This window comes from Pseudogymnoascus verrucosus (assembly GCF_001662655.1).
Source record: "Pseudogymnoascus verrucosus strain UAMH 10579 unplaced genomic scaffold scaffold_31, whole genome shotgun sequence".
Classification (NCBI taxonomy): Eukaryota; Fungi; Ascomycota; class Leotiomycetes; order Thelebolales; family Thelebolaceae; genus Pseudogymnoascus; species Pseudogymnoascus verrucosus.
This window is the reverse complement of record NW_017263682.1, coordinates 128,575-153,992: the sequence shown is the minus strand read 5'-3', so window position 1 is coordinate 153,992 and position 25,418 is coordinate 128,575. Positions and strand designations below refer to the sequence as shown.

Sequence of the window (25,418 nt, the reverse complement as noted above, 5' to 3'; positions counted from 1 at the left end):
GTTCGTCGGTTACCTACTTATATCGGCCCTGTTGCCCACACCCACCAACCTCTCCCATTTTGACTTCTTTGCCACCAGCAAACAAAATCTGTATCGACTACGTATAGTCATCGTTAACGAAATCAAAGCGACCTAAATCGACGAAATAGTTGGATCAACTCCGGTCCAACGTTCCAGAAGATTCTCGAAGAAGCCCGAAAGTATCGCGATATCACGACCTCTGCTATGTTCCAAGTCAGCGAACTGTCTCTCTCCATCCCTCTACCCGACAAGATACCTCGGTGACGGATTATAACACAACAAACCCATATATTTACGATTCTGGATAGAGCGCCTGATAGGGAGCTCTCTCGTTTTCTTTTTTCTTTCGGTTTTTCGGTCGGGGTTCGCAGTATATTGAATGGATTAAACACAAGATGGCATACGCTTCGCCACCATACCACGGATACCCGGAAGGGACTCCCTCTCCATCTCCCCTAGGACGACACGGCGGCTTTTATCAACAGGCCGCTCCTTCACCGCGTCACTATTCGCACTCTCGACACGCCAGTCACGACTACGGTCACGGCCACAGCTCCCCGGGCGCATCATACCCATCACCAAGATACTCAAGTTCTGGACGCTATTCTACCAGGACCGGTGTTGCGTCGCCCTTTGGTGAAGCCGAATATGTGAGTGACAAAACGCGGAAGACGCATCATCATACCCACAACAAGCATGGTCAGAGCCAGACTTGGTCGTTTCCAAACCCGCGGTTCACTCAGTCGTATCGAGCCTCTTATGGGGATTCCGACGAAGACGAGTTGATAAATATCGACGGTGATATCTATATTATTCCCGGTGGTCGACGCACGAAGCAAACATATTATCGTCGTAGTCGTGAAACTAATCACTACTATCCGCAGGGCTTCACTTATGACAGAGACGGTACTCCTGTCATCATTGCTGAGCCGACTCAACGACACACTGAAACTACACCTCGACGTTCTCGCCGAGCATCGGCATCTACACCACAACGACCATCGACGGCAAACCGCCCTTCGAGCTCAGCCAAGAAGCCACCACCACCCATTCCCAAGGCCACGGAGGCAGATGCGAGGGCGCACCACATTCCTGCCGGATATTCTCTGAAGAACTGGGACCCCACGGAGGAACCTATTATGCTCCTTGGCAGCGTCTTCGACGCGAACTCCCTTGGAAAATGGATCTATGACTGGACTGTATACCGCCATGGACCCGCAACGCCCATCTCCGATGTGGCCGGTGAATTATGGCTTCTCCTTATCCAGTTGGCCGGGAAGGTCAAACGTTCCGAGGAGTGCATGCCCAGGATCAGATCAGAGGACAACCGTCTCATGATCAACGACTTCATCGAGTCTGGAGAACGCCTCATGGATAAACTCAAGAAGCTCCTTAAGGCATGTGAGGGACCCATGCTTAAGGTCGGCAAGAGGCTCGGGAGCAAGGAGCCACCGCTCCTGGGCAAGAACTCCGGCGTTGAGTTCGTCGACTCCATCTTTGGCCGTGACCGTCAGCTTGACCACACCGAGAAGTTTATGGCCAGCATCAGACTATGGAACCTCCGCTTCGACGCCAACTGCGAGGACATTTTGCTCTACCCTACTGCTTAGGTTCACCAACACGCCTCTTTGGGCCCACCACATACATCAACATACACGGCACATTACATCACCTCACTACAATCATACCTCATTTACATACCTTTCGTTTTGTACAACGATGGTACAACAGATACATCGCACGCGCTACAGCGGGCCGGTTATAGTCAACAACGCATTATACCCATATACCCGAGATCACTTCACTGTGGTCTCCCAAAAATATTTCCAGCTATCAGTCATCCAAGTAAAGTAATGGGGCAACCCTGGCACTGGCGTTTCTCTTATGCATGTTTTTCCGGTTTGATACCACGGCATACGATCTAGACACGCACGGGCTTTTCAAGGGAATTCGGACGACGGATTGATACCAGGACACAGAATCAAGAAAACTAAGAAGAAAGAGAAGAGAAAAGGGAGGAGAAATTAGAATGGGACGGGAACGGTACGGGACGGGACGGGGGGGAGGATCGGAAAAGTTTATCGAGTACTGGAAGGCGCAGCGTTTATGGTACGCTCTTCTCCTTCGTAATGCGCGGGGCTTTCGTCAGGAAGGCGAAACTCGGCGAATTTTGTTTTAAGACTTGGGATTTTTGTTTGTCAGAGATTTTGGAATTTGGAACGGAAAGGCACAGGAGGCAACACTTGGATTCTTGGGATGGATGGATGGTGCATTATGGCATGGATCTGCCATTGTAATCGTATTTTTCACTCGGGACGCGCTGGTCGGAGGCCTATTTGGCGGTGGATATACCCCTTCTTATTTTTATCAATCGTAGCTAGAATCGAGAGTATTGAAGACTTCTCGAGCAAAACCATTTCCCAGTCCCATTCGCAGTGAACTAACTACAGTAATCTAAAATGCTACTTCCACCTCGGTCGTCGCAAAGACATGAGATGGGGGGTTGAAAAGGCGATGGCGGGGATGGAGGGGTCACCTGGGCATAGTTGGCATTGGGCGGCGGCCCGCGCACCCCTCCACACCCAACCCCTCCACCACACCCAAAGCCCGCCCCTATAAGGAGCTCGCTCTATTAATCGAAAAAGGAAAGTTGGACACAACCAGGCCCATTGGCCATCCCATCCCATTAAACCGAGGGAAGGTGCCACGTCGACAACGGCTATCGTCGCAAAGAAAAAAAATGTAAAAAGAAAGAATACCAGGTTTTTGAATCATAGAAGAGGTTTTATGATGAGGTTTTGAACCACACCCGATTTGAACGGATAACCTTTCGCTCTGGAGGCGAACGCGCTACCGTTGCGCCAGCGGTCCTGGATTGTTATCTGCGGAGACCTATCTCATCTCATAGCTCCGACATTTACCTTATCCACTTCTGAGCATCAAGATAGAGTACTCCACTATGCATCACCCACCACCAAGGACACCCTCCAATTAGCCAGACAAAGCGCAGGCACAGTGCGCACAGAGCGCGGGAGCCCACCCCACGACCTCCTGGAGGGGTAAACCGCGCCGATCCGCACACCCCGCCCAAGCGGTCCTGCGAACACCTCCTCCTTCCACGCCGATCGGACCCGGGGCTTATTGCCGCTGTGGCTTATGACTGCGCGCTGTTATAAATACAGCCATGCATTCCGTGGCAGGGTGCATGGCTGCTGGATGACGGCGCTGAGCACGTTGTAAGCACATTGGCGCCATGCTACCAGCGCATGGGGGCCCTGGGTGGGTGACGGTGGCTGACCTGCCTGCTTGGGGGGGGGATTGTTGTGGTTGGTTGGATGCGTGGGGAGATCGCGGGGTTCGGAGTGTGTGTGCATGGCCGCGGATAGAGTAAGGTAAGTTGCGCTGCGTACGCCATGTCTTCAGCGAGCGGGTGTGCTACCAACGGACGGCGCAATTGTGATGTTGCCTGTTTGGGGGCAAGATTTCGGGTTACATGTTGGCGTCAGCTTCTAGTATTCCTCCGAGGGCTGGAGGGCTGGAGTATCGTCAGCTCGTAACTTGTGTTTGGGGGCTGCGGTTGTTGGGCGGGTCAAAGTGTGCGTGGAGCTTCCAACCGCGTCGCGCTCGCTGGAGGCATCAACCAACTCGTCGATGCACCGTACCCCGCAAATTGTGGACGCGCATCTGGCCGTGCGGCGGGGTCAAGAACACCGCTTGCTCGATGTGATCTGGATTGTTTCTCTGAGAAACAAAGCGGATGGCTGGGATAAGACGGAACGTGCGATTGGCCGACTTGGTGATGATGTGCTAGTAATACTGCAGTGTAGTAAGCGCCTGTGTTCAGCCAGAATTGAAGAGGGGGGGTGGTTGAGTGGCAGGGTACGCGCGCAGTTAATGCCTTTTCTGGGATAGAGTGTGAGGTGGTGGTGGGATGACGCGCATGGACTGGGATGTGCATCGCAGATGCAAAGGTACTGGTACTTGGGATATCGAGGCGAGACATCGACGACGGTGGATGTGAAGGCACCGAGGAGGGTTGCACATCTTACGACCGCTTCGTAAGTATATTACGACGTATAAATTGTATTTGTTCCGTGTACTATTATATTCCCCATGTAGTTATTTGCCATGGCTGAGTATGTTGCCTTACGCAAGCTTCAATAGGAGAGATTCAGCTCATCCTTCGGATTCTCGGAAAAGCCTTCATAATTGAACGATACATATATTGTAATTTGTCACCGTAGTACTCCGAATAGAACTTCTGAAGGCAGAAGTACTGCGTCTGCAATCACGCGTCCTAAATGCCAATATAATTACCATCTTTCATCTTGCCGCATATGGTCACCGTTTTCTGACACACAGTGTATTATTGATTTCAATGAACAGAAGCGGATCGAAGCAAGACTAATATCAAAGTTTAATTTCTTAGGTATCATGCATCATCATCTGATCCGAGTCTATCAATCAATAGAAAGGGTATCCGTCTAACACACGCGTATGTCTCATCTCCGCGAAAACCAAACCAACAACATCAAAACAAATGACGTCTTTTCTTAAACCAAACCAGACACGCGTTTTAAGACCTTCGCCGCCTCTGCACCCTTAAACAAATAAATATCGACGGATTCGTCTTCGTCGCCCAAGTTCCCCACCCTCTCACTGTGTTTACCAACCTGCACAATGCCGTGCTCCTTCATGAGGTCGAAGAATACCGCCTCGCTGGCATGGCGCACTTTCATGGCCAGGCATATCAACACCGATGGTGATTTCTTGATCAACTTGGCTAGCGTTGAGACGAGATAGGGGACCACGTCTGGGTTGTATGTGCAGTCCGCCACCAGGATCAAGTCAAAGTTCTCATGCGCAACTCTCAGTGGTAGTGGCTCTGACCAATCGAGGTTCATGTAAGACGTGTTGGTGGCTTGCTCGAGATTATCAGATGCGACTTCGGCGGCTTCCTCCAGATCGGTGGCAATTATGCGAGAATCTGGGACGGAGAGTGCAAATGTGATGGCGACGATTCCGCAACCAGTACCCAGTTCAAGGACAGAGGGTTGTGGTACGGTTTTGATCAGGTCGCCCAGTAATCGGAGACCCGGTGGGGGGGTGCTGGAAGGCAGGCTTAGCTCCTCGAGGAGGGCTGAGAGGATGACACCAGCGTCCCTATGTAGTGTTAGAAATAGAAAATATATATATGTAACTGGAGCCAAATTTAAGAAATTCAGTAGATGGAACGTAATATGCAGGAAGGAGATAGAGCTGAGGTTTGAGTTTTGAGGCACGGGACCCTCAAAACGTACAGATGGTGGTTGGGATGAAGGAATGCTCATATGAAAATATAAAGAGTATTATGATAGCTTCCGCGTGTATTCATGGTAGGGCCATTTTGAGTAGCTTTGATACGGCACTCGCCTGATTCTCTGTATATTGAGGGCGACATGATAGAAAGTAGGAAAAAAACGTACCATATATGCCTCGCAATACTTTCCCCTGTATCCTCGTCAATACTCATAGTGACCCCGCCATTCAATTTGAAGTGCCTGTAAATTACAGGACGAATGGATTCCGCCGTGGCCTTGAAGGTGGCGCTCAACCCGCGTAAAACGGCGCCATCCGCTGGTCGATTAGTCTGCCCTCTGTTTATGCTGAGCACCTTTGCCAAGTTATAAGGCGTGAAGTCTCCTGTGGAAGGCCACACGCTGAGTTGATAAGGTGGCTTATATTTTTCCTTTCTTGCCTTCTTTTCGCTCAATGCTAGCCTCACTTCCAGCTGTCTCTTCTCGCACTTCCACACAAGGCTTTGCGTGGCGACGGTCACGCCATTGCTGTCCCGAATGGTAGCCTCGATGGGTATATCGCACCATAAGAAGCTTTCTCCCAAGTCGTTGACGACGGTTATCTTGGCATAAAGTATGTGGTGGTCAGGTACTTTGGCATCCCGGGTTATCTGCGGAGGCTTGAGGAAACGAATGTAGTGCATTGTTCCGTTGAGCTCATTCGCTCCAGGATATTTGGAGGTGATCTAGGACCCTGCCCAAGTGGGCCGGTGCGGTCTTTTCTACTCCGCCAGGTCTTTGAAATGCACGTTTCCTAGCAAACAATTTTCTCCAATTGCACCGTATCTTGCCCGTGAATTGCTTTTGAGGCAGTCTGGCAATCGCCACCAAGCTGTGTCAAACGTCACGCAAAAATAGAGCCTTCTGTTTCCATAATTGGGGTCTCCATCTCCGGTTATCGGCTTCGTTATTTTAATCGTTTCTCCAAAAACAACAAGACGCAACAATTAAGGTTTTTTGAAGCTGAGGATGCTAGCCAATCAGGATCCAGGGGTCCGTACCGCACACAAGTGACGTATGCGGGGCAGCTGGTCCGATTACCGCGGAGGAATTCCGAGCGGGGTCATGCCGCATTATTTGTTGTCCCTTCTATACCCGCCCGATATATTGAACAAATGTAAGCTCTCCTGCATACTCCTCTTTTGTGATTTCTGCAAATAATCTTCATCTATTCTCTTGTCCATTGTCTTCTTTGCGTATAAACAATCGTGGCAACTAAAGGACTCAAAAACATCTTCAAAATGGTCGCATCAAAGAGCTGGCTGGAGATCCCAGCGGATTCTCACTTCTCCATAGCAAATATCCCTTTCGGGATCATCAGCACAGAGGGACAAGAGCAGAAGAGGTCAGCAGTTGCAATTGGTGACTACGCGCTGGATCTGCAGTGTTTCGCAAAGAATGGCGGATTCTCTGGGCTTCCTTCCATCCAAGACAAGCTGTCCGTGTTTGGAGAGCCAACCCTGAACTCATTCGCAGCGCTTGGTCGCCCAGTACACAAGCAAGTTCGTGAATACCTCCAAGACGTGTTTTCGGAAGGTAGCGCTTCATCAAAGGTTCTCAAGGACAACGAGGAGCTCAAGAAGGAGGCTCTAGTTCCCAGGAGCAAGGCCAAGCTTCACTTGCCAATGCAAATTGGCGACTATACCGACTTTTTCGCCGGCATTAACCATGCATTCAACGTAAGAAACTTCTAAATATGAAGGTTTGAAGCTCTCTAACAAAGTTCTAGGTTGGAACTATGTTCCGCGGTCCAGCCAACGCCCTCCAAAAGAACTATACTCATCTCCCAGTTGGATACCATGGGCGTGCATCGTCTGTTGTGGTCTCCGGAACACCAATTCGCAGACCTAACGGCCAAGTTATCCTTGATCCATCCAAGCCTGACGAACCGACCTATACCGCATGCAAGAGGCTAGATATTGAGCTGGAGCTTGCTGCGTTTGTGTGCACGCCAAACAAGCAGGGCGAGCCGATACCAGTTGGCACAGCGGAAGATAACCTCTTCGGTCTTGTCCTTATGAACGATTGGTCTGCAAGAGATATTCAAACGTGGGAGTATGTCCCACTGGGACCATTCAATGCCAAGAACTTCGGCACATCGATCTCCCCTTGGGTCGTCCTCATGGATGCCCTGGAGCCTTTCAGAACAAAGGCTCTGGAGAACTCTACCGAGTTGACCGCATATCTGAAGGACCCACAAGCAAATCGTGCGTACGATATTAAGCTTGAGGTTGACCTAACCAGTAAGAATATCCCGGTTTCTACATTTATGGCATTGGCTAACATATTGAAGCATCGGACGGAACGAACACAACTATCTCCAAGACCACAGCAGCAAACCTCCTCTGGTCGTTCCCCCAGATGCTTGCCCACCACACCGTCGGTGGCTGCCCAATGAACACTGGTGATCTCCTTGGGTCTGGTACCATTTCTGGTACTGAGCGCGATACTCTGGGGTCTTTACTCGAGATCAACCGTGCTGGTAAAGAGGAGGTCAAGCTTTCCAACGGAGAAGTTCGCAAATTCCTCGTCGATGGTGACACTGTTACTATTCGTGGGGCGTGCGGGGTTGAGAATGGCCAGCTTGTAGGATTTGGAGAATGCGTGGGCACCATCCTGCCTGCCCCACCTCTCCAACAATAAGTCAGCAACTAGATATCTCGTGCCTCGTATAGTTTAGGGCTAAAAATCAAATAAATTCCATTACTAATGCCTCAATTGTTTTTCGCGGACTTGTTTGCTGTGATGAACTCCGAAACTGAAGGCCCCGCATTCTCCCCGCACGTTCGTAAGGTACGGCACTCCGCTGAAAATTAGTACCCCGCATTTGGGAATATGTAGCGCACCTATTCCGTGCCCACCGTCATCCAAACGCGGAACCTGCTCCTAAATGCACGTTGAAGCGTCGACAGCTCACCAACGTGGCATATAAATGCCGGATGTCTCTCGGTAATTCGAGATTCATGTCTATTGAAGCTTTGAGTGAACGAGGATCTAGTGAGATTGAAATACACTGGGCCATAGAAGCGCCCGCGGAATATCCCCGCCTACTTCCCCAGAAACCAATTTAGCATCGGTAACTCCAACCAATTCAAGGCATAAATATATACGGTCGTTTTCCCCTCGTATTGTTATATAAGAAGGCGACAGCAGCTCTGGAGCTTTTACTTGCATCTTTTTTTGTATCTACCGCCTGCGAAGATCTCCTCCAAAATGGGTTACCAAGTTGTCGGCATTGCGATTGCCGCTGTGATATATTTATTTGTTAAATACTTGAACCACACCGACACGCCCAAAATTAAGAACCTACCTGAGGTTCCTGGACTTCCTCTGTTTGGTTCTCTCCTTAAATTCGGCAGCGATCATGCTACAGCGGCATACAATTACTCGAAGACATATGGCCCGGTGTTCCAAGTCCGCCTAGGCAACAGGGTACGTTTAGTGTTCTCCGTTGAACTCTCAATTCCATGTGTTGGAATCTAACCTGCTTCAGAGAATTGTATTTGCCAATACCTTCGATTCTGTTCGCCACCTCTGGATCACGAACCAGTCGGCTCTCATCTCCCGCCCTACTCTTCACACCTTTCACACGGTCGTCTCCTCCTCGCAAGGTTTCACTGTCGGGACATCCCCGTGGGACGAGTCATGCAAAAACCGTCGCAAGGCTGCTGCCACTGCTCTAAACCGCCCAGCTGTCCAATCCTACATGCCAATTCTTGACCTCGAATGCAACGTATCCATCAAAGAAATCTTCCAGGATTCCAAGGACGGCACTGTCGATATTGATCCCATTGCATACTTCCAGAGATTTGCCCTGAACACAAGTTTGACACTCAACTATGGCTCAAGAATTGACGGGAAAATCGACGATGAACTGCTGCAAGAGATTTGTCACGTTGAGAGAGTCGTGAGCAACTTCAGAAGTACTAGCAACAACTGGCAGGACTACATTCCGCTTATGAGGTTGTGGCCAAGCAGCAGCAAGGGACCGAAAGAGTACAGAGAGCGCAGAGACAAGTACTTGAGCTTTTTACTGGCTAGGCTCAAGGGCGAGATCGAAAGAGGAGTTGATAAGCCTTGCATTACTGGCAACGTAAGTTTAGAACCACCAACCACGAAACGTTTGGAATATTACTAACATTACGATGACAGATTCTCAAAGACCCGGAAGCGAAGCTTAGCACAGACGAGATCAAGTCAATCTGTCTTACCATGGTCTCTGCAGGTCTCGATACCGTGCCAGGGAACTTGATTATGGGAATCGCATACCTCTCGTCACCTCACGGCCAAGAAATCCAAAAACGTGCCTACGACGAAATTATGAAAGTATACCCCGATGGAGATGCCTGGGAGAAGTGTATTTTGGAGGAGAAGGTATCCTATGTCACCGCCTTCGTTCGTGAGGTGCTTCGCTTCTTCATCGTCATTCCCATCTGCCTGCCACGAACGAGCATCAAGGACATCAAGTACGAAAATGCAGTCATCCCTGCCGGAACAACCTTCTACATGAACGCATGGGCCGCAGACTATGATGCGACTCATTTCAAGAGTCCCCAGGAATTCTCCGTTGAGCGCTATCTCGACAATCTGGAGGGTTCCGGTGGCACTCCTCACTTTGCCTACGGTGCTGGATCTCGTATGTGCGCTGGCTCGCACCTTGCCAACCGCGAATTATACGTCGCGTTTGTCCGCATGATAATGGCTTTCCACATTGATCCGGCTCAGAAGCCAGAGGATCTTCCTATCCTGGATGCGTTGGGATGCAACGCTATTCCAACGTCTCTGACAACTGAACCAAAGCCATTTAAGTGTGGTTTCCGCGCCAGGGACTCAGAATCACTCAAGCAGTGGATCCAAGAGAGCGAAGATAAGACGAGACACTTGTCTACCTGATGATTGGGGCATGATAAAGGAGTTGGGGGGATGTTTTCCAAACTGCCCGTTCGGTGGCAACGTTTCCAGAAGATTTGCAGTTACAGTGTTGAGGGAATTTCATGTCGAGTCACGGCCTCGACACTCCTTTTCACAGTAGGCTCAAATACTTATACCCTGGGTGTGCAGTTAAATGTAAATAGACCGTTACTGTTATGGGTTGAATAAGCAAAAATTATCTTAATCTGAGGTCTTTATGTTGTCTTCGCATACTCTACGCGCAAATATTCATACATTCAATTCAGTCTTTGTATTAATTCGAGGCTGACAACTTTGAACTGGTTGTTAATGCGGTTTTTATAATGGGCCTATAATTTCTTTTGCGCCAAGCTACCCCAGTATTTTAGTCCCACCCCCAGGTGTAGATCCCAACACTCCTCCGCCTTTCTTCGGGCCAAAGGTCCCGCTCGGGTTCCCGTCTCCAAACAACACCATTTGTCTGTCCGACGCCTCAATCACCCATGATGCGCTCGTGAGCATGCAAAATATTCTCGAGACCCAAGTCAGCGACCTGTCGAGCCTAGTCGACTCTCCCCTCCCGCTCCCCCTCGTCGCTGGTTACGCCATGGCAGATCGACGGGGCACTGACAGTGCGGAAAGCCCAGCGCGGGACCAAGGAAAGCGGAAAAGCGACGACCTTGGACCCCAGAATGGTGGGCAACCTAGAGCAAAACGGAATCGCTATATTTCAATCGCATGGTAAGACCACACCTTATCGCGCGCCTATTCCGTGGCGCACTGGGTCTAATTTTGATTACCTTGCAATTCGAAATGCTGTGGAATGCAAGGGCTGAATGCGGAACTCCCGACTGACAGATCTGACAGCAACGAATGCAAGCGCCGCAAAATCAAATGCAATGGAAACTCACCTTGCCAACGGTGCGGGAACCTCAACCTCGAATGCCAGTATGCGCCTAACTGCTGCGCGAATGGGTTCAAGGACTCGGAGGAGTTCAAACAGATGAATGCGCATCTCTCGAGTCTGCAGGAACAGATCGATAACCTATACGCGAACCTCAATGCGTTGCGCAGCGGAGATATCGGCCCCAATAAGGGGTCGATGACAGGGTCGATGAGCCAGAGGAGCATACAGAGTACAAGCCCGGCTTTAACCTATCGCCCTCCTCCTCCCAAACATCCCCGATTCCAAGGACCGACAAGCTCCGCATTCAGTTTTGATGTCGCAAAGAACACTCTACAAAATATGGGATACCCGGGTCTAGAAGGCGGAGAAGATGGGAATGGGATGCAGGACGATACACCTGCAGGATCGCCGCCAATGAGACAGGCCGTTTTGCCATCGCATCCGTTTAAAGATCCGCTGTGGTCGATAACAAAAGAGGAGGCACTACGGCTATGCGTGGTGTACGAAGATGAAATATGCATCATGTATCCATTCTTGGACATGAACTGGGTTGCGCAAGTCGCTAATGCCCAATATCGGTTTATGGAAGAAGGTTCTCCGAAGAATGGGCAGAACCCCAATACCGAGTCGCCGAGTCCTGTCGCAGAGCAAGATTTGAACATTTTGAAGATGGTCCTGAGTATAGCGTCTGCCGTTGAATGCTCAGGCCAGAGCGAGTTTGCCAATCGGCTGTATGAGAACACAAAACGTGCTTCAGATAATATTATCCATACTGAGGGGGTTTCAATTAAGGATATACCCTTGGTAGTGCTTGTGGCAACTTATCACTTCCACTGTGATGAAGAGTATGTTAGTCCCGCCGCTTCTCGTGTCCACGTTACTAATTGATTACTAGAGCTCTTGCCTGGCGTGTAATTGGACAGGCCTCCAGAATGTGTGTTGAGCTTGGGCTGCATCGTCGAGACTCTTTGTTCAAGAATTTCCCAGATGAAGAAGGCCGTGCAAATGCCGTCAGGCTGTTCTGGTCAATCTACTGCCTCGATCGGCGATGGAGTTTTGGTACAGGCATGCCATTCGCTATGCAAGATGCGGATATTGACCCAAGCTTACCTGGGCCCGTGAGTTTCTGTCCTCTCCCTCACTCTGCTGCTCTCCTAACAACATCGCAGGAAGTCAAGATCCCTTATCTCAGTGTCATGATATCATATTCCCGTATTGGGTCGCGTGTCTGGCGCTCCGTGGCAGGTTTCGACAGCCTTGCCCCGACAGATATCAAGAAGGAAGACATCGGCTACCTCGACTACCAGATTTTGCAGTGGCAGAAGGCCATCCCTCCTGAGCTGCAACTCCCCACAAACGGTTCACCGCAATCTGTAAGCCGCGCAATGCATCGCCTGCAGGTCCTCCTATACGTACGTTGCAACCAGATGCGCATCCTGATCTATCGCCCCGTCCTGCACTCGGCAAACTCGATAATGGAGAACCTGTCATACGCGCAGACGGTTGTTGAATTGGCGAAAGATAGCATTCGCGCCCTTACCCACCTAAACCAAACGACGGATATCTACCGCGCACAACAACAGTGCTTCAACTACTTTCTCATCTCCGCACTAGCCGTCATCTTCCTCGCCTCCTGCCATGCCCCTGTGCAGTTCAGCGCCGTCTGCAAGGATGAATTCTACATGGCACTCGAGCTCGTTCGCGGCTTCAGCTCAAAATCATACGTCTCCAAGCGCCTCTGGCGCACCATAAAGGGTCTCAAAGAAGTAGGCCCAAAACTAGGACTGGAGCAGGAACAAGCACCTGTCGCCAGAGGAGGGTCGCTAGACGATCCCCATTCTAGCGCCGCGCTAGCGATGGCCGGATTGGCTGGCCATGAGATCTCTGGTATGCATGGGTTTATGGGCCAGGATGGCCGAGGGGGGAGTAATGGAGGAAACGGACACTCGGTGTCTGCGGTTGAGAATAGCCCTATCAATGGGTTTCAAATGAGTCACGAAATGACGAATCTTTTCGAGGCAGCGCTGGGGGCGGGGACGGGTCTTCATGGCGGATATCCTGGGCCTAGTCAGATGGATGATGGGGGGGTTAGTAGTGGAGAGAATATGGTTGGGATGGCGGGGGGAGCAAACGCTTTTGGGGGCGAGGATGAGCTCTACAGACAGCTGAGAGATCTATTTTAATTACCGCAGGCGAATTTAAATAGGATGGAAGGGCAAAATGGAAAAACTTCGTTAAATACCAGATACCAGGCCGGAAGGCGGTTGGGCGGCAATCCCCCGTTCATAGGGTAAATAATCTATGGCAATTAGAATACTACACTTATGGATATGTGTTTGCACGAGTATCGGAGCTTTTTATAAAAACTGTGCTGGGTAGTAGTAATGATATTTATAGAATAAAGCCACTTGCTGAGGCTGCAGAATTTAGCGGGGCGCGGCTGTAACCTCGTGGATGACTTTTTAATTTGTGTGCTACGTCTAAAATCAATGCTCTCCCCCTTCTATCATTTTGACCTCGGTAGTCTCTGATAATCACCGACTACTACAGAATCTAATACCCCCTTTTAAATTAGGGATGGCCGCTCTCAATGCCATTAGATTATTACCCCAAGCCCTAGAGCCACGAGATATAATCGCCTTCATATCACCCTCCAGCCGACTAAACCACGTCTTCCCCTCGCGGGTTTCTCGCGCGCAGACATTCCTAGAAAGCCTAGGGTACCGCATCAAGATATTCTTCTCCGACCCAATGCCCTTGACCTTCCACGAGACAGTTCTCCACCGCTGCAACGAGATCCATTCCGCATTCCGCGACCCAGAGGTCAAAGCCATAATCTGCACCATCGGTGGCCCCTCTGCCAATGAGCTCCTCCCGCATCTGGACTATGACCTTATTAAAAAGAACCCAAAGATTTTCTGCGGATATTCGGACATCACGCTGCTCCACCATGCTATCTTTACCCAGACGGGGCTGCAGACGTTCTATGGCCCTGCTGCCATCACGCAGTTTGGGGAATTTCCTAAGCCGCTCGATTTTACACTAAACCACTTTTTTAAGGTGCTTCAGAGTGTAGGAGAGCCAGTTGGTGTTCTGCCCCGCTCGATTGAGTGGACGGAGGAGTTTCGTGACTGGGGTAATGGAGACGATGAGCTGCGGCCCAGACATATGTATGTATAACTTCGGTGTTAAGTCACCGTCTTTCCTCATGCCATTCCATCGGGGTTTAGCTAATTTGAGATCTTAGGACCCCATCCACGGGTTGGGAGTGGCTCCGACCAGGCCAAGCTACAGGCCGCCTCTTCGGCGGATGTCTTCCCTCTATTCTGCAGCTTGCGGGGACAAAGTATTTCCCCTCTTACCAAGGTCGGATCCTCATCCTCGAGAACCCTGAAGGAGAGACCCCCAACGGCCCCCTGCCGTACGAGCAGACTCGCTCACTAATGGCCGACCTCGTCAACTTGGGGATTTTCAAGCAAATCAGTGGATTGGTCGTTGGTAGACCTTTCAAGTACGACGAGGAACAGAAGAAGGGGTTCAAGCAGATGATCTTGGACCAGTGTCACGGCACAGACTTTCCTATCCTGTTTAATGTTGATATCGGTCACACAGATCCTATCCTCACGATTCCTTTGAATGCATTGGCGAGCTTAGATTCCACGAGGAACAAGTTTGCTGTTTTAGAAGCCGCTGTAGTGGAGAGTCCACCATGAGCTGTAAACATACAAGAAGTAATATATTAATGCTAATGATGCTGGTGGATTTTCCAACACAAAAATGCTCGCACAAGCTAAGAGCTTTAGCTAAAGCAGCTTGGAATGTGATGCGAATAAGACCGGGAGGTTAACGCATCCTCATGGCCACGGGCTCGCGATGATTAAGACGACATCCCGGGATCCGCAATGAGAGAGGTCGTCCGAGAAGTCTTCCAACGGGTCGTTCAACAAGTTGTTCAACTCGTTCAACTTGTTCAACAGCAATACCAGTCTTCGCGGTATCATCGCTAAAGAACGACATTTCCGACTCCAACGCAGCTGCCAACTGCGCAACCGCCTCAGCCTCCGACTCCACCTCCACAACCCGGAGCATATGCTTTGTCGTAAACAACTTCCAACCGTTCACTCCCCATCCGGGGAGCTTCACCCGCTGATACACACAGGTGACGATATCGTGAGAGACGAATGGGCTAGCGGTACGCTGGACTGGGGCGGTGCGTGTGGGGGACACTGATTTGCGGATGCCGCCGGAGTTCCGTTTGGATTTATTGGATGCCTTGAGAGATGGCATGGTGACGACGATGTGTCAGCTTTCTTGGACGAGGGATGGTCGGGATGAGAACTCTCGGGCGAGAATTTCTTTGGTCTATTGTAGTTTCCTGTCTTGCCATTAGACGTTACTTTGGAAACTGGTTTGGATGGGAATATGAGAACACCAACCTTATATAATATTGGTTGAAGACTAGAGTTTGAAAAACAGAAGCCGAACAGCAGCTGTAGTGATCTTAGAGCTTCGTATATAGATTGGCGAAGAATAATATTGGCAGTTTTGTCCAAAAGTGCTTTCGAGGTGATGTGTGAGAAAGAGAGGAAGGGTGAGATGGGAGGGCGGCCCATAGCATCCCCGGACATTTTCAAAATGACCGACAGAAAACGTATGGTAAATGGCTAGTGTTACCATGGCCGCACCTGATTGATCGATCAAGCTTTCAACTGGACCAGCCGGAAATAGAGTTCATTAGTGCGTGCTATGTCTCCTGTCACTCGTTCCTGAAGTCCAATCTTGGTAGGGAGCTTCGTCTGGAGTCATTGTTTAGACTCGTTGACGACGGCATGGTTGGACAACAATGAAGTCAAAGTGGGATATTGACGAAGAAGACCGAAGGGAGAAAGTGAATATGATAGAATGACCTCGATTGAAGAAAGAGATAAAGCGTATGGCAATGGATATATGAAGATAGCCTCCCCTTTGATGTAACGATGTATATAAGAACAGCATGTACGACTCGATCGAGCCTTTCAGTTGAATCATTTTGGATACAGTGACTGCTCACTAGCAAACTCAAACTGAGTCCAAAAGAACCATGCACTCGGAAGGTCCTCTGAAAAAGAAGTATGACCGAAAATGTGTGCCAGTCCGGAGAGTATCATCCTGGGAGCGTGAGCAAATTGAGAAGCGGCAGAAGCACCTGAAAAACTTTAAGGGGGTGAAGTGGCAGAAACTACACCGCGAGGATGAGCTGCGAAAAGCAAAAGCAAAGGCCGATGGTATACGGTATGTGAGGTTGTCTTCAGTACGTTCCGCGTCAATTGCACCGAGCAGGGTATCGCGGGTAGCGGCAAGGAGACCTCGAAGCGTCAGATTCACTGCCGCCAGGAAGGTACAGAACCCAATGCCCGAGTGATGTTGAGGTGAATTAACAGCAACTGACAGAAGAACCCCCACAAACCACGCGGACACTTGACATACCAGCCTACAAATACTCGCACGTATAACGAAAACGAAATAGCCCATTCCACTTACCGCCGTGCCCTGAAAAGATACAGGTATCGACGCGAGCCACCACCACCTACGCCTATAACCATACAAAACCTCCGGATATTCACCATGGAAGAGGCGAAAAAGAGGAAAGAAGAGCAAGGTGGTTTTGAAAAAAGAATATTCGACACAATTTTTAAAATAATCGAGGACGACCCAGCCAGCAAGTTCTTGCGCATGCAAGTCCGCTGCATTGAGCAGCTGCGAGAGAAATCACCACCGCGGCAGACCGACCCGACCCTCCTCCGCGCTGAAAAACAGTTGTTTCAACTAATCAAGGACCACGGGTATATAAGTGACGTTAAATTGCAAGCTAGGACGGTGAAGCGCTTGCAGTGTAAGTCCCCCCTTCGCCTTGTCTCGGCCCGATTTACTGACTTCCCTCCAGCAGCCGCCGCCAGAGCCAGAGCCGACGCCTCTGAACAAAGCAAGCCGGTCCAACCGGAGCACAGACGGGAAGCCGCAGGCCCCCCCCCAGCTCCCGATCCGGCCGACAAAGACGCCCCCGAAGGCAGCGAGCCGGGTGATCGCGAGCATGTCCGCGCTCGGGAAACAGCGGGCCCTGCTGCCGCTCTTGCCGCTCCAGTTCCAGCGGATGAAGACGTCCGCGAACGCTCCAGGCCGATTAAAGCCGAGCATGGAGACCGACAGGAGAGCAGACGGGCAAAGACACCGCCTGCTGCCAGCGCCCGCCACAAACACTTCCTAAAATTGGAAGCATCTGAATCATCCCTTGCTGACCTTTACGACCTACCTTCACCTCCTCGCCAGGTTAGACACCTTGTTCTAGCGCCAACACCTGACTATATCTTGAGGGAGGAGAAGAAGAATGAAGAACCTCTTGATACAAACACGAGCCAGAGAAAATTCCCCAGATCTACGGGGTCTGCGTCCTCCGTTGGCGGCCCCTTGGATTCACCCTCACCGCCTCGCCACGCGAGAGAGCCCGCTCTAGCGCCAAAACCAGACTATATATTGAGGCAGGAGGACAAGCGGAATGAAGAATCTCTTGATTCAAACACAAACCAGAGAAAATTCCCCAGATTTACGGGGTCTGCGTCCTCCGTTGGCGGCCCGTTGGATCCACAATCGCCTCGCAACACTACACGGCCCGTCCCAGGACCCAAAGCCGCCCCTATCCAGAGGCGTGAGAACAAGCGCCATGGGGAACCGCTTGATCCCGACACGAGCCGCAAGCTACCCCCGAAACCACAAACCTCCGCGTTCTCAGTCGGTGATCCCCTGGATCCACCGCCATCTGTACACCACGCTAGACAGACGCCTCCCGCGCCCACACCCTCCCAAGTCTACCAACAAAGGGACACCCAGACAGGAGTTCCCCTCCATATCAACACCCTTTATAAACCCCCACCGAAATCGATCGCTTCGGCATCTTCCATCGGCGACCGCTTCGACCTCACCTCGCCATCACACCGCGCCAAGCAATCTACCATTGCCCCCCAGCCCCCTCAAGGCCAGCGACAAAAAAGCAAGCAACCAGTTGTACCAATTGACGCCGGCACGCGCCACAAGTCGCCCCCGAAATTAGTCGACCCCGCGCCTTCCATCGGCGACCCCCAAGATGCCCCCCCACCGTCCCAGCGCGCCAAAACCCCCATTCCAGCACTCAAGCCTTCCCGCCTCCCCCAAGAAGAAACCGCGCGACCGAGCACAGCACCCGAAGCCAGCGCTCGCCCCAGCAAACGGCCCGACTCCCGCGCCTCATCCACTTCCATCGGCTCGCGCTTCGATCTTCCCACTCAACCGCCGCGCGGACCGCAAGCCCCTGCATCCAGCCAACCACAACGCGGCAGACAGCCCATTGCAGCACTGAAACCTTCTCCCCTCCACCGAGAGGAAACCGCCCGCCCAAGCACAGCACCCGAAGCTAGCGCCCCCGCCAACAAACGGCCTCAATCCAGCGCATCCAATTCTTCCATCGGCTCCCGCTTCGCCCCCTCCCCACCTCCCCGCGCCAGGCAGCCTGCGCCCCTACCCAGACCCTCCCCACTGCACCGGCAAGAAACAGCGCGCCCAAGCACAGCCCCTGAATCCGGCGCTGCGACAAACAAACGGCCCCGGTCCAGCGTTTCCGTCTCCTCACACGCATCCACCTTCGCCCCTCCCCGCTCGCCCTCCCGCGGCAGACAACGCGAGCGCAGTATCCCCCCTCCACTACCAAAACGCCGTCGTCGTCGTCGCGGTGATGGCGACGATGCAGCAACCCCACAAAGTCCAGACCGCTGCTACCCTTCCTCCGACTCGCCCTCCCCCCCACCCCCCCGCGAACCCCGCATCCCACCCCGCCCGCGCTTCAAACCCATGAAATCCATAACAGACAAAGAAGACAAAGCCTCCCGCGCCATCATGCACCCGGCCTCCAAACCTCTAGCGAAACTCTCTGATGCGGCGAAGGTGACGAGTGATTTCGCGACGCTGGGACGGACACAGAAGCCGCATCCGAGTTTTTTGAAGGCGAAGGTTAATGCTAATTATAAGCATGTTAGGCATGTTAATAGAGCCGGGGGGAGGAGGAGGGAGGTGGTGGAGGTGCCGAGGAGTTTGTGGGATAGTGTTGGGATGCCGCCGGGTGGGCCTGGTGGGCAGGGGTTGGGGGGATTGGGAGGAGGAGGGGGTGGCGGTGGTGGAGGGCGGAGGGACGGGGGCGGGACCGGTGCAAGTTCGGTCGCTGAGAGGAAGCGGGGTGGCAGCTGGTGGTGGTGTGAGCAGGGAGAGGGATAGGGTTGTGCAGTGGATTAATCAGGAGTTTGGTCCGGGTGGTGGAGAGGAGGGTGGTGGTGGTGTGTTGTGATATTGTATCACTGCTCGCGCGGCGTTTGATGGGGTTATGTGCTACAACCCGAAGAAGAAGAAGGGCTGGCTGGTTGGTTTGCTGTATGGATACCACATTGAAGTTGCTGAGGCTGCGAGAACTGAGAGCTGCGGGTGACGGCGTTGATATTGCTGAAGCTGATATTGGGCAAGAATGTTTTGGGTTCTACCTACCTACCTAGCTGGCACGTTACAACTTGCAACTTGCACCTTGCATTTGCCTCGCGCTGGAGAAATACGATGGGACGCATATAGATACGCAGCTTTTTATCTCTCAGTTGGCTCCTTACATAGCCGTATGCAAGATACCATCTTATCATCCAATCATCACCATATTTGTGATTTTCGATTGTTTTCGCGTTTGTTGTGTTTACATCTCGCACTGGTTTTGTGCTCTAAAGTCAAACATAACATTTGATTTTCCGATCCATGGAATCGTATGTGTGTAGTAGCAGCGTTTCGTTTTGCCGCCGTAAATGTTGGCGTCGCAAGTGAGAGAGCGAGGTTGGACGTCGTCCAAACCACCATAACAAATCCCTTGGCGCGATATCAGTCAGAAAGGTCACGTGCACACGTCAATTCTACACGAAGTTATGCCTGCCTACTGGGTGATTCGAAGGCCAGGAGAATCACCGGAATACTGTTCATATAGCAAAATTCTATACTGACAAGTTGCAAAATCCATATCTAACCCACGAACACCTCTATCAAACATCGTGGGGAAGCTATGGATACTCGTACAGGGATAAGCTCACTAGAGACGCACATGTGGAGCCACACAAATTTCTCACAACGACGACAACGATAACACTCACTCACTCACCCCCTCACAAATCACAAGTCACACAATCACCATCACCCCGAAAAAAACCCAAAATTCTCAAAAGAGGAGAGAGACTTCAATTAATCAGCTCGACTGTCCTAGCTAGTACAAGTGTAAAAAAAGGAAAGAGAAAGTAAGTTTGTGTTGTGTTGTGTGAGTAGTACCAGCTAAACAGGCCAGTCAAGAGCCTTTCATCACTCTTTCATTTCCATCTCCATAATCATCATCAAAAACCCAGTGCAAGTGCAAGTACTCAAGCCAGCTCAGCCAGCCCAGCGCAAGCAAAGTATTCCCATCGTATCATCAATACCTCGTTCGTTCCCAACGAACCGAGGTCTTCGAGATGTATCACACCAGCCGCCTCCGCTAGGGATCGGGGGGGGGATAGAGAGCTCGGAATCAGAAGGGGGGTAATTTACTCCTCTTCACCATCCTTGGCCTTCTTCTTGGACTTCTTGGTCATGGGTGCGGCGCCCTCCTTCTTGCAGTGCACGATTAAGCGGGTCCAGGACTCTTCTTTGTCCCATTCGAAGCCAGCGAGGACGGGGTTTTCGAGTTCGTCATCCTCCTGTTGGGGTGTTGTTAGTTTGTTTTCTTTTATTTGAAATGATGAGGGGAGTGGGTGGGTGGATGGATGGATGGATATTCCGGATATCCGGGATGACCGGCAAGCACATACCTTCTTCCTGAACTGCTTGTAGATTGCATCTAATGCATCCTTGATGGTTACGCCCTTCAGGTTCCGTGCCGTTACCTCGAGTCCCAGTGGGAAGTGTAGGTCGATCTTCTTGACCGGTGGGGTGGTGAGGAATTTTTTTAAGTAGTCCTTGTCCTCCACAGTTGTGGGCGACTTGTTGATTCTCCTGTGATGGAAGAAGCATGGTTAGTCTATGTTGAGAAGGTTGATGATGGTATGTGTGGGCAAGGGCAGGTGTATGTATGCATGCAGTGCGGGGTAATGAGCGAGGCTCGACTTGACTTACCAGTTGAGCTTCTGGGTCTCCTTTGCAATGAGGAGTTCCGTGCCTTCCTTTTCTGTTTGTCGTTCATTGTCAGCACAGTTCATCACGATGTCAGAAGCCACGGATGGCGAGTTGAGGCTGGAGAAATGAATGATGGATGATGTGACGTACCTAAGTCATTGATGTTGAACACTCCAGCAGCCGTTGAGCTCATGCGGCGATGGCCCTTCTCCTTTGGCGGCGACGACGAGAGACCCTGGACGGCGGAGTCGACCTTCGTGAGGGGTACATTATCGATATCGGCCATGATGATGGATGGGTTTGATGGAACTGCTCTGGATTTGAGGCAGTTGCGTGGTTTTGATGGATAGTTGAAGACCCGCTGGGGAGTCAATGGATATCAAGGTGTGAAGGAGATGAAGTTGTATTTATAGGGTGAAGACAAGAAGACAAACAAACGTGAAGCTTGCTTGAGGATGGGTTTGAGGTTTTGAGGTTTGATGTTGAAGATGGATGGAATGAGGGGGATGGTAGAAGTGACGTTTATAGGATGCAGTTACGACGATTCAGGTACCTGACGTTGTGTGGATTGAGTTTGGTTTGATTGATTGAAGGTGTGTAATGTGATGTGTAAGGTTGGAAGTGGGAGGTTGGGAGGAGGAGATAGGTGGGAGGTAGGTGAGTGATGGAGAGTAGGAGGAGGGGGGGGAAGGAGCAGAAGAGGGGAAGGTGAGAGGGAGGGAAGAGGGGGTGTGATCTATGGGAAGGTAGGGGATTGGATTGGGGGAATTGGGAGGGGACTGTATGGGACTGTATGTGTGTCAGTGTCTCAAGGTGCCTGCCTGCCTGGTTTGCCTGGTTTGCCTGGTAATAACTGCCATAATTGGCATTCCACAGCCACTGATTGAGCAAGCACCCATAATCCATTCCATACATACGTACAGTTACTTATCTGTACCATACTTTGATATACTATACATACCGTACCCTGTACATCTGATTGGCGATTGATTGGCAAGTTTGCAGGTCTGGAGCGGGGGTTGCGTCCGGGTTGCGTCCAAGTCGCGTGAGCAAGGGAAGGAAGGAGGACGGAGCTTGCCGCATGTAGCTAGTTCATTACCTGAAATCCGGGGGAGATGTGGAGTCGTCAGAGCTTCGCTGCCGTCACTACTGCGATAGTAGCAAACAGTACCCACGTAAGACCCAGGATTGAGGGTGTGCGGTATCCACAGTAGCAACGACGAGTGATGAAGGGACGAGATTGATGAGAATGGGCAGTTTGGAGCAGATATGAGGGTATTTACAACTATATTGATACCGTCGATACTCGAATCTACTCTACGAACCTCTAAACTGCGCGAAGACGGCATCACTCCACGGTAACTTGACGCCCACTCACTCACTGGGTAACACCACCACCACCATCCCCCCCCGAGCGATCCAAAAGGCCCAGACCACTTGATTGGCTGGGTGTTCGCTCATCGCCGTCATTCCCGTATCACGCGTTATCAGCCAGCCAGTGTGACGACTGCACTGCCCGAAACCCCCTCTCTTTGTCACAGTACCTGCGTTCGTTGAGCAACGTAACGGAGGGAGGATGGTAGATGGTACGGATGGGTGGAGAGTACCTCGGTCGGGGGGGGTTGTGATGGTAATGTATGGGATGGGATAGGATGGGGATAGAAGGGGCGATGTCTCTGGGTTTACTGTTTACAGTAAGAGTGTTTAGGTGAAACATTGGTGATCACGGGACTGGGGTTGGTAGGTAGTGTGAGCAAGACGGCTTTGGTGACTCGAGAGCAACTACCTGATCCGGAGGGTTGTGGATAGGATAGCTTCATGGCGAGAGGGGTGTGAAATGCCATCCATCACTTCAAGTCTCATCACACCTCCGGTCTCGTACTACGCTACTTGTTACCCCGCAAGTCTTTACAGGAACATCTTGCTTACCTCATTCAAGTCTCGGAGTGAGGCCATTGACCTATGAAACTGATAGAGGTATCTCTTTCTTCACAGTGAGGCCTTTAATGGATGGAACTTACAGTGGATCCCTCACAGTGGGCTCAAGTATGAGGCCTTTGATATATGAAGCTGACAGTGGATTCCTCGCACAGACTCAAGAGTGAATGGGAACTCTGTACAAGCATACAGAACAAGAAACTCCAAGAATGAATAGAGATACTCTACGAGCATAGCATATCGAAATTGAGGTAGTTTTCTCAACAGACTCGAGAATGAATGATCATACTGCGCGACCATACAGAACAAGAGATTCAAGGATGAATAGGCATACTCCACGAGATCAGATAACAAGACTGATAGTAGATCCCTCTAAGGACTCGAGAATGAACGAGCATACTCTCCACGACCATACAGAACAACAGGCCCACGATTGAATGAGCATACTGCATGAGCATACTGAACAAGAAACTCAAGCATGATAAGACATACTACACAAGCATCAGACAACGAGACTAATAGTAGATCCCTCATAGTACTTGAGAATGAACGAGCATACTGCACGACCATCTAGAAAGAGACTCAATAACGAATAAACATAATGCACGAGCATACTACACGACCATACCGAACAAGGAATCCAAGAATGAACAAACATACTGGACAAGCATAATATAGCGAAGCTGAGAGCAGATCCCTCATAACAGCGGACTCAAGAATGAAGACATCCTGCATGACATACTAAAAGAACACAGCTTTTATTTCTATCCTCTCTTCTCACACCCTTCCCCCCAACACCTACGAATGCCCAACAATCCTCCTCGGCTGATACAACTCCTCCAAATACGCCTCCTCCTCCTCCGTCAACACCTTCCCCCTCCCCCCCAACGCCTCATCAATCCTCTTGACACTACTAAACCCCACAATCGGACTCGTCACCCTCTTCCCCACCCACGCCAACGCAACCTCACTACAAGTCCACCCCCTCTTCCCCGCCACCTCCGCCACCCTCTCCACAATCTTCCTATCCACCTCCCCAAGTTCATTCCCCTTACTCCTCTCCGTCCCCCCTTGCTCCTCCGGCTTCCTCGCCAGCGCGCCCCCCGCCAGCGGCGCCCAGGGAATCAAGCCCACGCCCGTCTCATTGCAGAACCGGATCATCTCACGTTCTTCCTCGCGGTAGAGGAGGTTATAGTGATTCTGCATGCTCACGAACTTCGTCCACCCTTTTTGCTCGGCTACGAACTGCATGCGTGCGAATTGAGTGGCCCACATGCTGCTGGCGCCGATGTAGCGGACTTTACCGGACTTGACGAGGTCGTGGAGGGCTTCCATTGTTTCTTCGATTGGCACGCTAGCATCAAAACGATGAATCTGGAGTAAATCCACATACGGCGTATCCAGTCTCCTCAAACTCTCATCCAGCGCCTTGAAGATCGCAGACCGCGAAAGACCGTGGTTGTTAACGTAATCCTTGTTAGCCTTCAACAGCTTGCTATCGAGCAGCGCGCCGCGGTCGCTGAGGGACTCCATGACCGCGCCGTTGAGCTTGGTGAGGATCACGAGCTTGGAGCGCGGGATGGAGTATTTCTTGATTGCTTTCCCGATTATCTCCTCTGAGACGCCGTTGGAGTATACGTTCGCGGTGTCCCATGTGTTCAGACCCCGATCGTAAGCTGCTTTGAGGAGGGGGAGGGCCTAGTAGGGGGGTTAGCTTGGTTCATCGTTGCTATGCTTGCTTGACTTGTCCGATGCGGGGGGGTGGTGGTGATGGTGCAAGGGAATCGGGGATTGCGTGCTCACAGCGAACGGAATGGATTGGAAATATTAAAATCGAGAAGGGAAGTGGAAGTGTGAGAGAAAAAAAACGGGAAAGTAAACACACCTCATCCTCCTCAATAACCCACGGCAGCGTCTCACGGCTTCCAAAACTCATAGCCCCCAGAATCGGGACGGAGACTCTGAGCCCGCTCTTCCCCAGATTCACATACTCGGCTTTACTGCTCTCCAGCCCCGCTGTGAACTCTTTTGAAGGTGTTGCCATTTTATCGAATTGCTGTTTAGTCGCTCGTTTTCTTGTCTCTTGATTCTCCCAGTTCAATTCAATGTCTTTGAAATAAGAAAGCTTTGAAGAATAGTTAACACGATACGAG

The 25,418-nt window shown here is 51.1% G+C and overlaps 10 protein-coding genes and 1 non-coding gene across 11 annotated transcripts; 6 read left to right on the top strand and 5 right to left on the bottom strand.

Annotated features, from left to right (window-relative positions):
• The first annotated feature begins 65 nt into the window (after positions 1-65).
• Positions 66-2,431, top strand: VE01_06603 (uncharacterized protein). The gene has a single exon (XM_018276045.2). It carries the CDS (start codon positions 417-419, stop codon positions 1,629-1,631), a length of 1,215 nt encoding a protein of 404 aa, XP_018129031.1. The 5' UTR covers positions 66-416; the 3' UTR covers positions 1,632-2,431.
• Positions 2,432-2,820: 389 nt separating this feature from the next.
• VE01_06602 lies at positions 2,821-2,893 on the bottom strand (the record flags this gene model as incomplete). The annotated part of the gene is made up of 1 exon: positions 2,821-2,893. It is a non-coding gene; the product is annotated as a tRNA-Trp (tRNA).
• Positions 2,894-4,439: 1,546 nt separating this feature from the next.
• VE01_06601 (uncharacterized protein) lies at positions 4,440-6,417 on the bottom strand. The gene is made up of 2 exons (XM_018276044.2): positions 5,487-6,417; positions 4,440-5,184 (listed from the first exon to the last, which is right to left on the bottom strand). The coding sequence occupies exons 1-2, from the start codon at positions 5,999-6,001 to the stop codon at positions 4,575-4,577; spliced, it is 1,125 nt and encodes a 374-aa protein (XP_018129030.1). The 5' UTR covers positions 6,002-6,417; the 3' UTR covers positions 4,440-4,574.
• Positions 6,418-6,424: 7 nt separating this feature from the next.
• VE01_06600 (uncharacterized protein) lies at positions 6,425-8,073 on the top strand. Its single transcript, XM_018276043.2, has 3 exons — positions 6,425-7,036; positions 7,087-7,600; positions 7,651-8,073. The coding sequence occupies exons 1-3, from the start codon at positions 6,599-6,601 to the stop codon at positions 7,998-8,000; spliced, it is 1,302 nt and encodes a 433-aa protein (XP_018129072.1). The 5' UTR covers positions 6,425-6,598; the 3' UTR covers positions 8,001-8,073.
• A 130-nt stretch (positions 8,074-8,203) lies between these two features.
• Positions 8,204-10,473, top strand: VE01_06599 (uncharacterized protein). Its single transcript, XM_018276042.2, has 3 exons — positions 8,204-8,789; positions 8,851-9,450; positions 9,510-10,473. Exons 1-3 carry the CDS (start codon positions 8,571-8,573, stop codon positions 10,248-10,250), a joined length of 1,560 nt encoding a protein of 519 aa, XP_018129068.1. The 5' UTR covers positions 8,204-8,570; the 3' UTR covers positions 10,251-10,473.
• Positions 10,474-10,711: 238 nt separating this feature from the next.
• Positions 10,712-13,570, top strand: VE01_06598 (uncharacterized protein). The gene is made up of 4 exons (XM_059463813.1): positions 10,712-10,988; positions 11,115-11,999; positions 12,050-12,272; positions 12,324-13,570. Exons 1-4 carry the CDS (start codon positions 10,768-10,770, stop codon positions 13,335-13,337), a joined length of 2,343 nt encoding a protein of 780 aa, XP_059319583.1. The 5' UTR covers positions 10,712-10,767; the 3' UTR covers positions 13,338-13,570.
• Positions 13,571-13,650: 80 nt separating this feature from the next.
• VE01_06597 (uncharacterized protein) lies at positions 13,651-15,697 on the top strand. The gene is made up of 2 exons (XM_018276040.2): positions 13,651-14,324; positions 14,402-15,697. Exons 1-2 carry the CDS (start codon positions 13,732-13,734, stop codon positions 14,865-14,867), a joined length of 1,059 nt encoding a protein of 352 aa, XP_018129023.1. The 5' UTR covers positions 13,651-13,731; the 3' UTR covers positions 14,868-15,697.
• Positions 14,998-15,441, bottom strand: VE01_06596 (uncharacterized protein; the record flags this gene model as incomplete). The annotated part of the gene is made up of 1 exon (XM_018276039.1): positions 14,998-15,441. One exon carries the CDS (start codon positions 15,439-15,441, stop codon positions 14,998-15,000), a length of 444 nt encoding a protein of 147 aa, XP_018129024.1.
• A 537-nt stretch (positions 15,698-16,234) lies between the features above and the next one.
• On the top strand, positions 16,235-19,766 carry VE01_06595 (uncharacterized protein; the record flags this gene model as incomplete). Its single annotated transcript, XM_018276038.2, has 3 exons — positions 16,235-16,531; positions 16,585-17,026; positions 17,078-19,766. 3 exons carry the CDS (start codon positions 16,235-16,237, stop codon positions 19,429-19,431), a joined length of 3,093 nt encoding a protein of 1,030 aa, XP_018129021.1. The 3' UTR covers positions 19,432-19,766.
• A 993-nt stretch (positions 19,767-20,759) lies between these two features.
• On the bottom strand, positions 20,760-21,613 carry VE01_06594 (uncharacterized protein; the record flags this gene model as incomplete). Its single annotated transcript, XM_018276037.1, has 4 exons — positions 20,760-20,912; positions 21,024-21,207; positions 21,328-21,379; positions 21,478-21,613. The coding sequence occupies 4 exons, from the start codon at positions 21,611-21,613 to the stop codon at positions 20,760-20,762; spliced, it is 525 nt and encodes a 174-aa protein (XP_018129022.1).
• A 2,346-nt stretch (positions 21,614-23,959) lies between these two features.
• On the bottom strand, positions 23,960-25,383 carry VE01_06593 (uncharacterized protein). Its single transcript, XM_018276036.2, has 2 exons — positions 25,151-25,383; positions 23,960-24,963 (listed from the first exon to the last, which is right to left on the bottom strand). The coding sequence occupies exons 1-2, from the start codon at positions 25,307-25,309 to the stop codon at positions 24,064-24,066; spliced, it is 1,059 nt and encodes a 352-aa protein (XP_018129066.1). The 5' UTR covers positions 25,310-25,383; the 3' UTR covers positions 23,960-24,063.
• Positions 25,384-25,418: the final 35 nt, after the last annotated feature.

Bases quoted from the DNA above. Each gene is read 5' to 3' on its own strand.
- VE01_06603 (XM_018276045.2), top strand. From the start codon at position 417: ATGGCATACGCTTCGCCACCATACCACGGATACCCGGAAGGGACTCCC.
- VE01_06601 (XM_018276044.2), bottom strand. From the start codon at position 6,001: ATGCACTACATTCGTTTCCTCAAGCCTCCGCAGATAACCCGGGATGCC. The intron at 5,185-5,486 runs GTACGTTTTTTT...AACACTACATAG, and splicing joins AGTATTGCGAGGCATATATG to GGACGCTGGTGTCATCCTCT.
- VE01_06600 (XM_018276043.2), top strand. From the start codon at position 6,599: ATGGTCGCATCAAAGAGCTGGCTGGAGATCCCAGCGGATTCTCACTTC. The intron at 7,037-7,086 runs GTAAGAAACTTC...ACAAAGTTCTAG, and splicing joins GCATTAACCATGCATTCAAC to GTTGGAACTATGTTCCGCGG. The intron at 7,601-7,650 runs GTAAGAATATCC...AACATATTGAAG, and splicing joins GCTTGAGGTTGACCTAACCA to CATCGGACGGAACGAACACA.
- VE01_06599 (XM_018276042.2), top strand. From the start codon at position 8,571: ATGGGTTACCAAGTTGTCGGCATTGCGATTGCCGCTGTGATATATTTA. The intron at 8,790-8,850 runs GTACGTTTAGTG...AACCTGCTTCAG, and splicing joins AAGTCCGCCTAGGCAACAGG to AGAATTGTATTTGCCAATAC. The intron at 9,451-9,509 runs GTAAGTTTAGAA...TTACGATGACAG, and splicing joins AGCCTTGCATTACTGGCAAC to ATTCTCAAAGACCCGGAAGC.
- VE01_06598 (XM_059463813.1), top strand. From the start codon at position 10,768: ATGCAAAATATTCTCGAGACCCAAGTCAGCGACCTGTCGAGCCTAGTC. The intron at 12,000-12,049 runs GTATGTTAGTCC...ATTGATTACTAG, and splicing joins CACTTCCACTGTGATGAAGA to AGCTCTTGCCTGGCGTGTAA. The intron at 12,273-12,323 runs GTGAGTTTCTGT...ACAACATCGCAG, and splicing joins ACCCAAGCTTACCTGGGCCC to GAAGTCAAGATCCCTTATCT.
- VE01_06597 (XM_018276040.2), top strand. From the start codon at position 13,732: ATGGCCGCTCTCAATGCCATTAGATTATTACCCCAAGCCCTAGAGCCA. The intron at 14,325-14,401 runs GTATGTATAACT...TTGAGATCTTAG, and splicing joins GAGCTGCGGCCCAGACATAT to GACCCCATCCACGGGTTGGG.
- VE01_06593 (XM_018276036.2), bottom strand. From the start codon at position 25,309: ATGGCAACACCTTCAAAAGAGTTCACAGCGGGGCTGGAGAGCAGTAAA. The intron at 24,964-25,150 runs GTGTGTTTACTT...CCCCCCTACTAG, and splicing joins GGGTTATTGAGGAGGATGAG to GCCCTCCCCCTCCTCAAAGC.